The sequence below is a fragment of the Schistocerca piceifrons genome, chromosome 5 (genome assembly GCF_021461385.2).
Source record: "Schistocerca piceifrons isolate TAMUIC-IGC-003096 chromosome 5, iqSchPice1.1, whole genome shotgun sequence".
Lineage (NCBI taxonomy): Eukaryota > Metazoa > Arthropoda > Insecta > Orthoptera > Acrididae > Schistocerca > Schistocerca piceifrons.
This window is the reverse complement of record NC_060142.1, coordinates 535,087,456-535,102,311: the sequence shown is the minus strand read 5'-3', so window position 1 is coordinate 535,102,311 and position 14,856 is coordinate 535,087,456. Positions and strand designations below refer to the sequence as shown.

Sequence of the window (14,856 nt, the reverse complement as noted above, 5' to 3'; positions counted from 1 at the left end):
TCATTACAGCTGACACTTCTTCATCTGTGAGAAATCTCTGACACTGACGAGACATTTTATTAGAACTGCGAGCAATGTACAACTGCTCGAACAATAAAGGAGATTTATTTAAAAAACAACAATGGCAACACAATACAGCAGTACCAACAGTCAGAAGCTGCATTTCTTTCTGCCATATTGAGAAATATTGTAATGAGAAAAGTTGTCTCATTGATGTCTAAGAGGGGGGCAAAAACTACCCGCACTTGAATTAAATGTAATAGGCAGATCTAAATAATTTACAAAAATTATAAAACCATGACAGCACATACTCTAGATATTTTACTACCCCCCCCCCCCCCCACACACACACACACACAGTTGTGCTACGGTTAAAGTAGTCAGTGTCGTACTTCCAAACCTCATTTTCCAGCCAGTATCACAACGCAGTTCTTCGACACTGAGGACAACGAATGAAGAAATAAAGAAGGCAAACTGTCACAGTAGAAGGTGACAAAACTAGGATATCATGGTCAAGTGGCTGCCCCTAAGCCACACATCATTTCAGTAAACGCCAAATGACACCTCGCTTGATATAAGGAGCGTACACATTGGACAACTGAACAGTGGAAAAACGTTGTTGGAGTGACGAATCACAGTATACAATGTGGCGATCTGATGGTAGGGTGTGGGCATGCTGAATGCCCGGCGAATGTCATCTGCCAGTGTAGGTAGTGCCAACAGTAAAATTCGGAGGCAGTGGTGTTATCGTGTGGTCATGTTTTTCATGGAGGGGGCTTGCACCCCTTGTTGTTTCGCGTGGCATTATCACAGTGCAGGCCTACACTGATGTTTTGAGCACCTTCTTGCTTCCCACTGTTCAAGAGCAATTCGGGTATGGCGATTGCATCTTTCAACACAATCGAGCTCATAATGCATGGCCTGTGGCAGAGTGGTTACACGACAATAACATATCTGAAATGGACTGGTGTGCTCAGAGTCCTGACCTGAATCTTACAGAACACCTTTGGGATGTTTTGGAGTGCCAACTTCATGCCAGGCCCCACCGACCGACATCGATACCTCTCCTCAGTGCAGCACTCCATGAAGAATGGGCTGCCATTCCCCAAGAAAACATCCAGCACCTAATTGAATGTATGTCTGCGAGAGTGGAAGCTGTCATCAAGGCTAAGGGTGGGCCAACACCATATTGAATTCCAGCATTACCGATGGAGGGTGCCACAAACTTATAAATCATTTTCAGCCAGGTGTCTGGGTACTTTTGATCACATAGTGTAGCTAGAGCAATTAAGAAACTGAAGAATAATAAGGTGCCAGTAGAAGATAAGATAGTGACAGAGACGTTGAAGGTAGGAAGTGAAACACACCAGAGAGAGATATACAATCTTGTAAGTGAAGTTTGGTAAAAGGAGGAGGACCTGAAAGAGTGGAAGTAAACTAGCACTATCCCACTGCACAAAAAGAAGATGTGTAGCAATTATACAAGTATATTTCTGCTAAGCATACCATTCAAATGCTATCATTAATAACTACTGAAAAGCTGAAGCATTTTGCTAAAGATATTGTTGGAGATTACCAGGCAGGTCTCCAGGTGGGAAGATCAACAGTCATTCAAATTTTCACATGAGACAAACCTGGGAAGAGTGCTGGGAATTCAACCATCAGTTTCTGGTAACATCTCTACATTTCTCTAAGGCCTATGATAGTAGACACAAATTAAGAATGTACAACATCCTGAGGAAGCTTGTCATGCCAACGAAGTTAATTAACTCGATAAAAGTGTGCACAGCAGAGACAAAAGAAAAGGTCAAATACCAGGAGGTGCTGTCCAAGGAATTCAGCATCATAACCAGTGCAAGACAAGGTGATGCCATTTCACTGTTAGTTTGTAATTTGGTCTTGGAGAAAGTAATTTGGAAAATAAAAAAGAAAGTAAAGGAGTGAAGCTAAATAGAAGAACTACTGGGATATGGAGATGACATTGCAGCCGTAGTAGAGTCAGAGGAAGAGATGGCAGAAACTGCATGGTACTTAGTGAAGAATGTCAGTACGATTGGAAAGAGGATTAATGTGGAGAAGGATGAAATGATAGAAATAGCTGCAGAAGCCCCCAATAATGCACCATTACAGGTAGGAATATGGAACATAGCCACAGTGGAAAATTTTAAATACTGGGCACCTGGTTCAACAAGCATAATATCCTAAAACAAGAAATTAATCGATTTATTGCCAATGAGTCTAAAACTTATTACAGATGGAGCAGATAATATCATAAAAAAATATGTGAATTAAGGCAAACTTAAAGCCTATGAGCAGCGATAGTACTGTTGTTGTTATATGGGACAGAAACCGTAAGCACTACAAAAGAAGATGTGGAGAATGTACTGATCTTTGAATGGAAAATCATGAGAAGAATCTTTGGGTCAATCCACAAAGTGAACACCTCAAGAAGTAAAAAGAATGAAGAGCTGTTTGACCTGATGAAACAACTGATCATGGTGCAGAAAACAAAAGCACAGAGAATAAGCCTGGTAGGGCACATTGCCAGGAGGCTAAACACATGCTGGGCTAAATCTGTGCTTACAGGAAAAACTGACTCATGATCATGAGTACATATATACCTTTTCATTAGTTATTCAATCTAACCTTCAGCATTCTTCTGTAGCACCAGATTTCAATAGCCTCTATTCTCTTCTTGTCTGAACTGCTTATTCTCACACTTCACTTCTCTACAAGGCACCTTCTGAAAACACTTAAATTTATATTCAATATTAAAAAATTTGTCTTTTTCAGAAATGTTTTTCTTATTTTGCCAGTCTGTTTTTTATACCCCCTTGACATTTAGTGTCTTGTTTCCTATTTTAATATTAATCAGCATTGCTCGATTTCACTGACAACACTCTACAACCCTTGTTTTACTTCTGTTGGTGTTCATCTTATAACTTATTTTTACAACATTATCTATTCCGTTCAACTGAGCTTCCAAGTCCTCTGGCACCTCTGACAGAATTACAATGTTACCAGCAAACCTCAAGGTTTTTATTCCTTCCCTTCAAATTTCTCCATCATTTCCTTTACTACTTGCTCAACACAAAGATTTAATATCATCAGGGAGAAACTACAATCCTGTCTCACTTCCATCTCAACTACTGCTCCCTTTCCTGTCCATCATCAACTATCTGAGCTCCAGTCCAGTTACTGTACAAGCTGAAAATAAATTTAGGCCCCTGTATTTTATTTCTGCTACTTCAGAACTTCAGAGAGTTTATGACAGTTTGCATTGCCAAATCTTTCTCTTGTGAAGGTACAGAATTCGGCTGAATCAAATTATGAAATTTTTTCATAATCATTACAGGTGCAAAATTTTCCATACCCTCCTCATCTATAAATGAGCAACTGTATCTACAACTAATTTTATTATAATATTAATAATAATTACACGAAACAAAAGGAGTCCAAAAACATTTTATGATGAGATATATATAAGTTCAAATATTTGTTTTGTATTTTATTATTTGTTGAGGCGTTCCTCTGGAAGCCCCTGGAGGATAGCGCTTGACTGCAGAAATCCCTATGTCATAGCAAGTGCCACATGAAATTGTCAATGGTATACAGAGTGCCAAGGAAGACCTCAGAGTATTACATGATTTACCTCAATAGAATACAATGAAACACAACAATAAAACAAAAACATTTGTTTTATGTCAAGCCTTTGGTGGAGTACAAGCTTAGCTATTGCTAACCGGACACTTGTACTCACTTATGTAATGAAAGTTTATAATTATTTGAAAATGGTAGAAGTTATTTGAGGCACAACAGAGGGGTATCTGTTGAGAGGCCAGACAAACGTGTGGTTCCTGAAGAGGGGCAGCAGCCTTTTCAGTAGTTGCAGGGGCAACAGTTTGGATGATTGACTGATCTGGCCGTGCAACAATAACCAAAACGGCCTTGCTGTGCTGGTACTGCGAACGGTTGAAAGCAAGGGGAAACTACAGCCGTAATTTTTCCCGAGGGCATGCAGCTTTACTGTATGGTTAATGATTATGGCGTCCTCATGGGTAAAATATTCCAGAGGTAAAATAGTCCCCCATTCGGATCTCCGGGCGGGGACTACTCAAGAGGTCATCGTTATCAGGAGAAAGAAAACTGGCGTTCTACGGATCGGAGTGTGGAATGTCAGATCCCTTAATCGGGCAGGTAGGTTAGAAAATTTAAAAAGGGAAATGGATAGGTTAAAGTTAGATCTAGTGGGAATTAGTGAAGTTCGGTGGCAGGAGGAACAAGACTTTTGGCCAGGTGAATACAGGGTTATAAATACAAAGTGAAATAGGGGTAATGCAGGAGTAGGTTTAATAATGAATAAGAAAATAGGAATGCGGGTAAGCTACTACAAACAGCATAGTGAACGCATTACTGTGGCTAAGATAGACACGAAGCCCACGCCTACTACAGTAGTACAAGTTTATATGCCAACTAGCTCTGCATATGACAAAGAAATTGAAGAAATGTATGATGACGTAAAAGAAATTATTCAGTTAGTGAAGGGAGACAAAAATTTAATAGTCATGGGTGATTGGAATTCGGTAGTAGGAAAAGGGAGAGAAGGAAACGTAGTAGGTGAATATGGATTGGGGCTAAGAAATAAAAGAGGAAGCCGCCTAGTAGAATTTTGCACAGAGCATAACTTAATCATAGCTAACACTTGGTTCAAGAATCATAAAAGAAGATTGTATACATGGAAGAAGCCTGGAGATACTGACAGGTTTCAGATAGATTATATAATGGTAAGACAGAGATTTAGGAACCAGGTTTTAAATTGTAAGACATTTCCAGGGGCAGATGTGGACTCTGACCACAAGCTATTGGTTATTAACTGTAGATTAAAACTGAAGAAACTGCAAAAAGGTGGGAATTTAAGGAGATGGGACCTGGATAAACTGGCTAAACCAGAGGTTGTACAGAGTTTCAGGGAGAGCATAAGGGAACAATTGACAGGAATGGCGGAAAGAAATACAGTAGACAAAGAATGGGTAGCTTTGAGGGATGAAGTAGTGAAGGCAGCAGAGGATCAAGTAGGTAAAAAGACGAGGGCTAGTAGAAATCCCTGGGTAACAGAAGAAATATTGAATTTAATTGATGAAAGGAGAAAATATAAAAATGCAGTAAATGAAGCAGGCAAAAAGGAATACAAACGTCTCATAAATGAGATCGACAGGAAGTGCAAAATGGCTAAGCAGGGATGGCTAGAGGACAAATGTAAGGATGTAGAAGCCTATCTCACTAGGGGTAAGATAGATACCGCCTACAGGAAAATTAAAGAGACCTTTGGAGATAAGAGAACAACTTGTATGAATATCAAGAGCTCAGATGGAAACCCAGTTCTAAACAAAGAAGGGAAAGCAGAAAGGTGGAAGGAGTATATAGAGGGTCTATACAAGGGCGATGTACTTGAGGACAATATTATGGAAATGGAAGAGGATGGAGATGAAGATGAAATGGGAGATATGATACTGCGTGAAGAGTTTGACAGAGCACTGAAAGACCTGAGTCGAAACAAGGCCCCGGGAGTAGATAACATTCCATTAGAAGTACTGACAGCCTTGGGAGAGCCAGTCCTGACAAAACTCTACCATCTGGTGAGCAAGATGTATGAGACAGGCGAAAGTCCCTCAGACTTCAAGAAGAATATAATAATTCCAATCCCAAAGAAAGCAGGTGTTGACAGATGTGAAAATTACCGAACTATCAGTTTAATAAGTCATGGCTGCAAAATACTAACGCGAATTCTTTACAGACGAATGGAAAAACTGGTAGAAGCCGACCTCGGGGAAGATCAGTTTGGATTCCGTAGAAATGTTGGAACACGTGAGGCAATACTGACCCTACGACTTATCTTGGAAGCTAGATTAAGGAAAGGCAAACCTACATTTCTAGCATTTGTAGACTTAGAGAAAGCTTTTGAAAATGTTGACTGGAATACTCTCTTTCAGATTCTGAAGGTGGCAGGGGTAAAATACAGGGAACGAAAGGCTATTTACAATTTGTACAGAAACCGAATGGCAGTTATAAGAGTTGAGGGGCATGAAAGGGAAGCAGTGGTTGGTAAGGGAGTGAGACAGGGTTATAGCCTCTCTCCAATGTTATTCAATCTGTATATTGAGCAAGCAGTGAAGGAAACGAAAGAAAAATTCAGAGTAGGTATCAAAATCCATGGAGAAGAAATAAAAACCTTGAGGTTCGCCGATGACATTGTAATTCTGTCAGAGACAGCAAAGGACTTGGAAGACCAGTTGAACGGAATGGATAGCGTCTTGAAAGGAGGATATAAGATGAACATCAACAAAAGCAAAACGAGGATAATGGAATGTAGTCGAATTAAGTCGGGAGATGCTGCGGGTATTAGATTAGGAAATGAGACACTTAAAGTAGTAAAGGAGTTTTGCTATTTGGGGAGCAAAATAACTGATGATGGTCGAAGTAGAGAGAATATAAAATGTAGACTGGCAATGGCAAGGAATGTGTTTCTGAGAAATTTGTTAACATCAAGTATAGATTTAAGTGTCAGAAAGTCGTTTCTGAAAGTATTTGTATGGAGTGTAGCCATGTATGGAAGTGAAACATGGACGATAACCAGTTTGGACAAGAAGAGAATAGAAGCTTTCGAAATGTGGTGCTACAGAAGAATGCTGAAGATAAGGTGGGTAGATCACATAACTAATGAGGAGGTATTGAATAGGATTGGGGAGAAGAGAAGTTTGTGGCACAACTTGACTAGAAGAAGGGATCGATTGGTAGGACATGTTCTGAGGCATCAAGGGATCACCAATTTAGCATTGCACGGCAGCGTGGAGGGTAAAAATCGTAGAGGGAGACCAAGAGATGAATACACCAAGCGGACTCTGAAGGATGTAGGTTGTGGTAGGTACTGGGAGATGTAGAAGCTTGCACAGCATGGAGAGCTGCATCAAACCAGTCTCAGGACTGAAGACCACAACAACATCATTTGAGGCAAATAATAACAGAAGATAACTAATTCATTATGATTAAAGGATAGTTTTATTACTAAAAGTGTTGATAAGTAAAGCTGAAGTAATTGGAGGAAGAAGATAACAAAAGTCTGGAATATTACATAGTTGCTGATTTTTGAAAATTCAGAAAGGAGAAGAGATATATTTTAAAAGCAAGTATCCATCACTTTCATTTCGACTCTGACCCCACTCTACATCTCCAAATGCTATAAATGTAGGTTTGATGATATAAATGTTGGTTTGTCTTCCCTCAACATATCTTTTAAAATAAGTCATACGGTCACCATTTCCCTATGTGTACCTACATTTCTCTTGGATCCAAACTGATCTTCTCCACGGTTGGCTTCTACCAGTTTTTTCCATTCTTCAGTAAATAATTCGTGTCAGTATTTTGCAATCATGACTTATTAAACTGACAGTTCAGTAATATTCACATGTCATCACTGGCATTCTTTGTAAATGGAATTATTATATTCTTGTTGAAGTGTGATGGTATTTTGACTGTCTCATACATCTTGAACAAGAAGTGCAATAATTTTGTCACAGCTGCATCTCCCACGGAGGACTTCAATAATTTTAAGGGCCTGCCATCTACTTCCAAGACCAATGCTCTAGTAACCTCTTTTCGCAGTTTCTTATCTACCACCTCATCCTCATCTGCTTCCTCTTCCATTTCAATAACACTGTCTTCCATTTCATTCTCTGTGTATAGTTGTTCTATATACACCATCCATTGGAAACATTCAAAGACTGATTTTATTCCCCACATGTAATAGACGTAAGTGCAGTAACTATGGTCACAACTTGAACTAACAATTGCACATTTTCTGGAATGTTTTGAAGAACAGAAATGTATGTGCAAAGTTTTTCCTGCACACCTTGAGTCTCAAATGAAAATGACGATGCATTGATGCCTGCCAAGACTTGATTGAAATGTGGACAATTCTTTTCAAGGCATAAACCATCATGGGTGAAAAGACATGGTTTTATCATTATGAACCTATCACAAAATGACTAAGTTCAGAAGCTTACATGAAGGGAAAATGATAAGACGATATAACTGACAGTGAAGGCAGTGTGACAACCAAGTCGAGCAACATCCTAAAGAAGAACTTTTAAGACAGTTTCACGTGACTGTCTGTTACACTCAAGTGGGGGAGGGACTACGTACAACACCTGAAGCATTAAAAACCATCTTAACTACTCCTTTCTCTGGAAGTTTCTCTAATGTGAAACAACTAGCTCTTTACTCGCATGAAGTGCTGAGTGCTACTGACCAGTGATTTCAAATTGATCCCATATTTCTGGATTTCCGGAAGGCTTTTGAGACTGTACCACACAAGCGGCTTGTAGTGAAATTGCGTGCTTGTGGAATATCATCTCAGTTATGCGACTGGATTCATAATTTCCTGTCAGAGAGGTCACAGTTCATAGTACTTGAAGGAAAATCATCGACTAAAACAGAAGTGATTTCTGGCATTCCCCAAGGTAATGCTATAGGCTCTTTGCTGTTCCTTATCTCTATAAATGATTTGCGAGACAATCTGAGCAGCCAGCTTAGGTTGGTTACAGATGATGCTGTCGTTTATCAACTAGTAAAGTCATCAGAAGATCAAAACATATTACAAAACGATTTAGAAAAGAAGTCCACATGGTGAAAAAATTGGCAACTGATGCTAAATAACGAAAAGTTTGAGGTCATCAACATTAGTACTAAAAAGGCTCCATTAAACTTTGGTTACATGGTAAATCATTCAAATCTAAAGACTGTAAATTCAGCTAAATACCTAATTACAAACAACTTAAATTGGAAGGAACACATGGAAAATGTTGTGGGGAAGGCTAACCAAAGGCTGCGTTTTATTGGCAGGACACTCAGAAAATGTAACAGGTCTACTATGGAGACTGCCTACACTACACCTGTCTGTCCTCTTTTAGAAGGCTGCTGCGTGGTGTGGGATCTTCACCAGATAGGATAGACAGAGTACATCGAAAAAGTTCAAAGACGGGCAGCACAATTTGTATTATCACGAAATAGGAGAGAGTGTGTCATGGAAATGATACATGATTTGGGATGGACATAATTAAAACAAAGGTGTTTTTCATTGTGGAGGAACCTTCTCACGAAATTTCAATCACCAACTTTCTGCTGTGAATGTGAAAATATTTTGTTGCTGCCAACCTACATGGGCAGAAACAATCACCATGATAAAATAAGGGAAATCAGAGCTCATACAGAAAGATACAGGTGTTTGTTCTATCCGTGTGCTATACGAGTTTGGAATAATAGAGAATTGTAAAGGTGATTTGACGAATCCTCTGCCAAGCACTTAAATGTGATTTGCAGAGTATTGATGTAGATGTAATTTCCCTATAGGAGGCAAATAAATGTCTCCTTGCCAGGCATGCTACTACAGCCTCGCATTTTCTCTCTAGGCATACCTACTAAGATATTTTAACATTCTTTCAGTTTCAGTTTTTAGATGCCTGTATTTCCTTTTGCCTACTTCCTTTGTAGTGTTTTTATATTTTCTCCTTTTGTCAAATAAAATCAACATCTCCTGTGTTATCCAAGGATTTCTACTGGGTCCTGTCTTTTTGCCTATTTCATAATCTGCTGTTTCTCTATTTCATCTCTCAAAACTATCCCTTCTACTGCATCCCTTTCCCCATTTCAGAATTTTTTGTCTATTTCTTCCTTTGAAACACTCACAACCTCCAATTCTTTCAATTTTCCACGTTCCATATCCTTAATTTCCCACCTTTCTACAATTTTTTCCATTTCAGACTGCAATTCCTAGCCAATAAATTATGGTCAGTGTGTGAATATGCCCCTGGAAGAATCTGGTTTCAGAATCTCTTTGTTAGCTTTATATAATCTATCTGAAACATTTCAGTGTCTCCAGATCTCTTCAATACACACAACCATCTTTTATGTGTCTTAAATCATGTGTTAGCAATGATTAAATTGTGCTCTGCACAAAATTTTAGCACATTGTTTCATTATTTGTCTCAGCCCACATTCTCCTACAACTTTTCCTTCTTTTCCTTTTCCTACCATCAAATTTCAGTTCACCATCACAGTTAAATTTTCTTCTCCCTTATCTATTTGAATAATTTATTTTATCTCATCATACATTATTTGAATCTCTTTACTTTACCATCTGTGAAGTTAGTAGTATATAATTTGTACTACCATTACAGGTGTTGGGTTTCCTATCTGTTTTGGCATTCCCCAATTTACCCACATTTCTATTTTTTTAATCCATTATTAGATCTATGTATGCATTACTCCTGTTGATTTTGTATTTATAATTCTGCACTCACTCGACCAAAAGTCCTGTTCCTCCTGCCACTGCTCTTTATTTCCCACAGACCTATCCATTTCCCTTTGTAAATTGTCTAACCTACCTACCCAATTTAAGGATCTAACATCCCACACCTCTGGCCTGTGAAACACCAGTTTTGTTTGCCTGATGGCACCATCCTCCTGAGTAGATGCCGTCTACAGATCCGAATGTTGGAGATTTTAAATTAGGAATACTTTTCCCAGGAGGATGCCGCCATCATTAAGCAAAACTCCTCACACTGCTTTGTGATGCGTCAGCACAGTTATTCCAAGCATCATCATCCAGATGGTGCATTATCTGAAGATAGCCTACTATTAGAGGCTGTAACTGGGCATATTTATAATAAATGACTGTGCAATTGAGACTGTTTTTTACTACTTTTAGCTACAGAAAACCTGAATCAGAATATTTTTTACTACTTTTAGCTACAGAAAACCTGAATCAGAATACCCAGCCAGCAGTCAGAAGCTCTCAGACAGCAGTGTTCCCCTGTGATCATCAAATAAGGATCATGACTATTCTTCATAACTTAATCTAAAGTGATTGTCTGTAGTTATCTAACAAAACTACAACTTTTTTTATGACTTTTGATTATTTCATATTTACTATTTTTTAATAATAATGAAAGAAAATTGTGACATGCATATCTGCCTTACTTTGCAAGCGAGCCTTCTCGACCTCTGTGCGCTTTTCTTCATTTCTCTTCTTTTCCTGAGCAGATATTGATTTCAGTAATGCCTCTTCTTTTTGTTTCAGTTCTTCTTTTTCTTTTCTTATCTGATCCATTTGCTGAGCCTGTTTGTCAAGTTTTAACAAAAGGTAAAATAAAATATCTGATAATGTTAAAAATATAACTATGAAAACTTAACATTATAATAAGTTTACTTTTTGGAATAACAAAAGATAACATAAATATCTCGAAACCTTTTTCTGATTATTGGGACAAGAGGACAACCCACAAGGAGGAGGGAGGGGGCATTGTCAACAGCAATACTAATGGTGCAAATGTGACGTTTTGATATGGGAGACAGAAATTTAAGAGAACATTACAATAAATGTACAAGGACTATCTGTCTTCTTTGAAAAGATGAAGCAAACTACCTAATGGAAGATGGGTAAATGGCATTAGAAGACATGGAGCAACATAGGTGCGTATAATTGGAGACCTCAATGCCTGAAAAATTCTGGAGGAGGTTTTTCTACAGTAGTGGATGTAGAATGGCTGATGATGAATTTTCTTCAGGTATCATAACGTGTCTCCATCGTTTTGAGGTTAAATACAGATTTTTTAATACAGATAACGGAAACAGGTAAGTTTCACAGTGTTTACACAGTCACAGTTCAGAACCTAATATGTATGGTTTCTTTTCTTCTATACCCACTGCATCACAGATGTGACCAGCACCAGTCAGATACTCTCACGTGTTGCAAAATTTGTGATACAAATATTCTCATTTTCTCCAAAGTCATCACAATGTAGCAAATTTTAGCACAGCATTCTAGGCCCAACCACGTCTTTTTGATGTCCAAACATAAGTTCTGCCTCTCATCTTAAATCACAGTAGCCATAATTTCAATCAGACTGAATGGCTGGCCAGTACTTATGTTCGGTTGGTAGAATTACTCTACTGCCAGTAGATATGGAAAACGCTATATTTAGCTTTTGCAGCTATTAGTTTCCTGAGGAAAGAACTGGCTGTTTCAAAACCTGGATATAGTTGTTGCTATTTTTAATGTATTTATCAGCAGTGCAGCAATTTAACCTCCTGAAGATACATACAGGCCAACCTAGCTTTTGCAATGTATATTTTATCAACTGCCACAAGCACAGACATCAGAAAGGTAGTCTATCACTCTTGCTTTGAGTCAGATATTCATCTGAGTCAATTATTCATTATGTCATAAGACTATAAGACTCCTAGGAGCAGAGAGAGAGAGAGAGAGAGAGAGAGAGAGAGAGAGAGAGAGAGAGAGAGAGAGAAATAACATATATATAAATTAATTTAGGGGCATGAATGTTGCCAAACAACAGGGATCATGTCAACCAGTATTAGAAAATCTAAAAATACTGTCTACTCTTTCCCTTTTTACATAAAAATCAACATATACATAACTTTCTCCGTTTCAACCAAAATGATAGCACTCACCACAGAGAAAATTTTAAACTCCAAACACATTGTTTAAAACTCTATGCCCAAACACAAGAGCACATCCAGTTAAAAATTTACAACAAAATAGAAGACAGTAATATACTGAACAAGGAGATATGGTCACTGAAAAGATTACTCTATATCTGCCTGGTGGAAAAGTATGTCCCTCCTACTAAAGAATTCTTTGAGGACAGTCACCTGCAGAAATACTGAGTCATGCTGCCTCTACAGCCATCCACAATTGTGAAAGTGTAACCGCTGCATGATTCTGTGCATGAACCAACCTCTCGATCACATCCTATAAATGTTCAGATAGTTTCATGTTGGGTGACGCGGGTGGCCAACTCATTCGTTTCAATTGTCCAGAATGTTCTTCAAACCAATTGCAAACAAATGTGACCCAGTGACAAGGCGCAATGTCATCTGTAAAAATTCCATCACTGTTTGGGAGCTTGCAAGGCCACGAATGGCTGCAAAAGATCTCTAAGTAACCGAACATAATCATCTCCAGTTAATTATCGGTTCTGTCGGACAAGAGGACTCAGTCCATTCCGAATAAACACAGCCCACCCCTTTATGAAGTCACCACTAGCTTGAACAGTGCCTTGTTGACAACTTGGGTCCATGGCTTCATGGTGCTTGCGAGACACTCGAATCCTCCCATCAGCTCTTAATAATTGAAACTGGAACTCTTCTGACCAGGCCACGGTTTTCCAGTAGTCTAGAAACCAACCAATTTCGGTCACGCGCCCAGAAAGGGCACTGCAGGCCATGCTGTTAGCAAAGGCACTTGTGTTGGTTGTCTGCTGCCATAGTCCATTATTGCCAAATTTTGCCCAATGGATATGTTTATCACGCATCCCACATTGATTTCTGCTGTTATTTCACACAGTATTGGTTGCTTTAGCACTGACAGCTGTATGGGAATGCCGCTGATCTCGGTTATTAAGTGAAGGTCATTGGCCACTGGTTTGTCCATGTTGAGAGGCAATGTCTGAAATTTGGTGTTTTTGGCACACTCTTGGCACTGTGGATATCAGAATAATGACTCCCCTAACAATTTCCAAAACGGTATGTCCCATGCGTTTAGCTCCAACCGATACACTAGTCATAGTTTTTAGTTTACTGTTAATAAGTGTTAAATCCAAAAACAAAACAAAACACAGACATGGGAGGGGTAAGCAGTACACACTTTCCTAGTAATAATTATTTGTTTTAGTAATAATAATTATAATAAGCTCAAAAATCAGATCTGATTAACGAGCAAATCACAAGCTAAAGATTCAGAACTTCAGTATCTACAGAAATGGTAATGGGTCATGGTAACTAACCTTGTAGTCAACAATCAATGTAGGGTATTGTTTATATACAGGATACACATCTTTTGTAACTGGAGAAAATGCAGCTAGGTACTTTCTTGGATGTACATCACTGCTTGTAGTTTCCAATAAGTAGTATACTTTAGATATGAAGCGTTTCATATCAATTGGATTCTGGTTGCGATAGAAAAACTGTAACAGAGGCATCACAGAAAAAACATGGTAACACTCAGTTCCTGTATTAACATCAATTAGTACCCCACAACTCCAAGAGAGTTATTGAGATAGGACTGCAAAATTGCAAAATAACTGTTAAATCTTCCATAAATAATGTGTGTTGGAAATATTTTATTTTGGCTGTATATAATACATCATACCACCACCACCACCACCGCCACCGCCACCACCACATCATACGTCAGTCACCATATTTCATGGATCGGCGAATGAAATTCTCCACAAATTATGGTCCTTAAACTTCCCTTCCTCTTTGATGCTATCCTCTGTGATCAATGTCAGACTTCACCATATCATTGTAACCGAGTCTTAGTCATCGTCTTGGTCTTTTGTCTCTGAGTTTCAAATCAATTTATATATAATACAACCAAAATAAAATATTTTAGAAAGATTTTCTCAGACTCATAATAGTTAATGGGACATGCGAGTCACTGAAGTAGCATCCTGTTAGAAAAAACTTGCACCATGTCATTGAGCCTCATGATTAATAATAATAATAGTTAATTGCCCTGGGGAGACCAGAAAGACAGCTGAATTAAGTGTGTTTTTCACATAACATATGGCAGTACAGTAGAGAGTAGTTTGGAAAGGTCTTCCAGTAGCAAGGCTTTACCTTTAAAGGTGTGCTTCATCTACATCTACATCTACATCTACGTGATTACTCTGCTATTCACAATAAAGTGCCTGGCAGAGGGTTCAATGAACCACCTTCAAGCTGTCTCTCTACCATTCCACTCTCGAACAGTGCGCGAGAAAAACGAACACTTAAATT

At 38.6% G+C, this 14,856-nt stretch overlaps 1 protein-coding gene across 5 annotated transcripts in view; it reads right to left on the bottom strand.

Moving 5' to 3' along the window:
• The window catches only part of LOC124797966 (TBC1 domain family member 31), a 308,974-nt gene that overhangs the window by 76,515 nt on the left and 217,603 nt on the right, over positions 1–14,856 (bottom strand). For all 5 annotated transcript variants that reach the window (XM_047261131.1, XM_047261132.1, XM_047261129.1 and 2 more), the window contains 2 exons: positions 13,860–14,039; positions 11,035–11,173 (listed from right to left, as the gene is read on the bottom strand). In XM_047261131.1, coding sequence (XP_047117087.1) covers positions 11,035–11,173; positions 13,860–14,039 — 319 coding nt within the window. The remainder of the gene's footprint in view (positions 1–11,034; positions 11,174–13,859; positions 14,040–14,856) is intronic.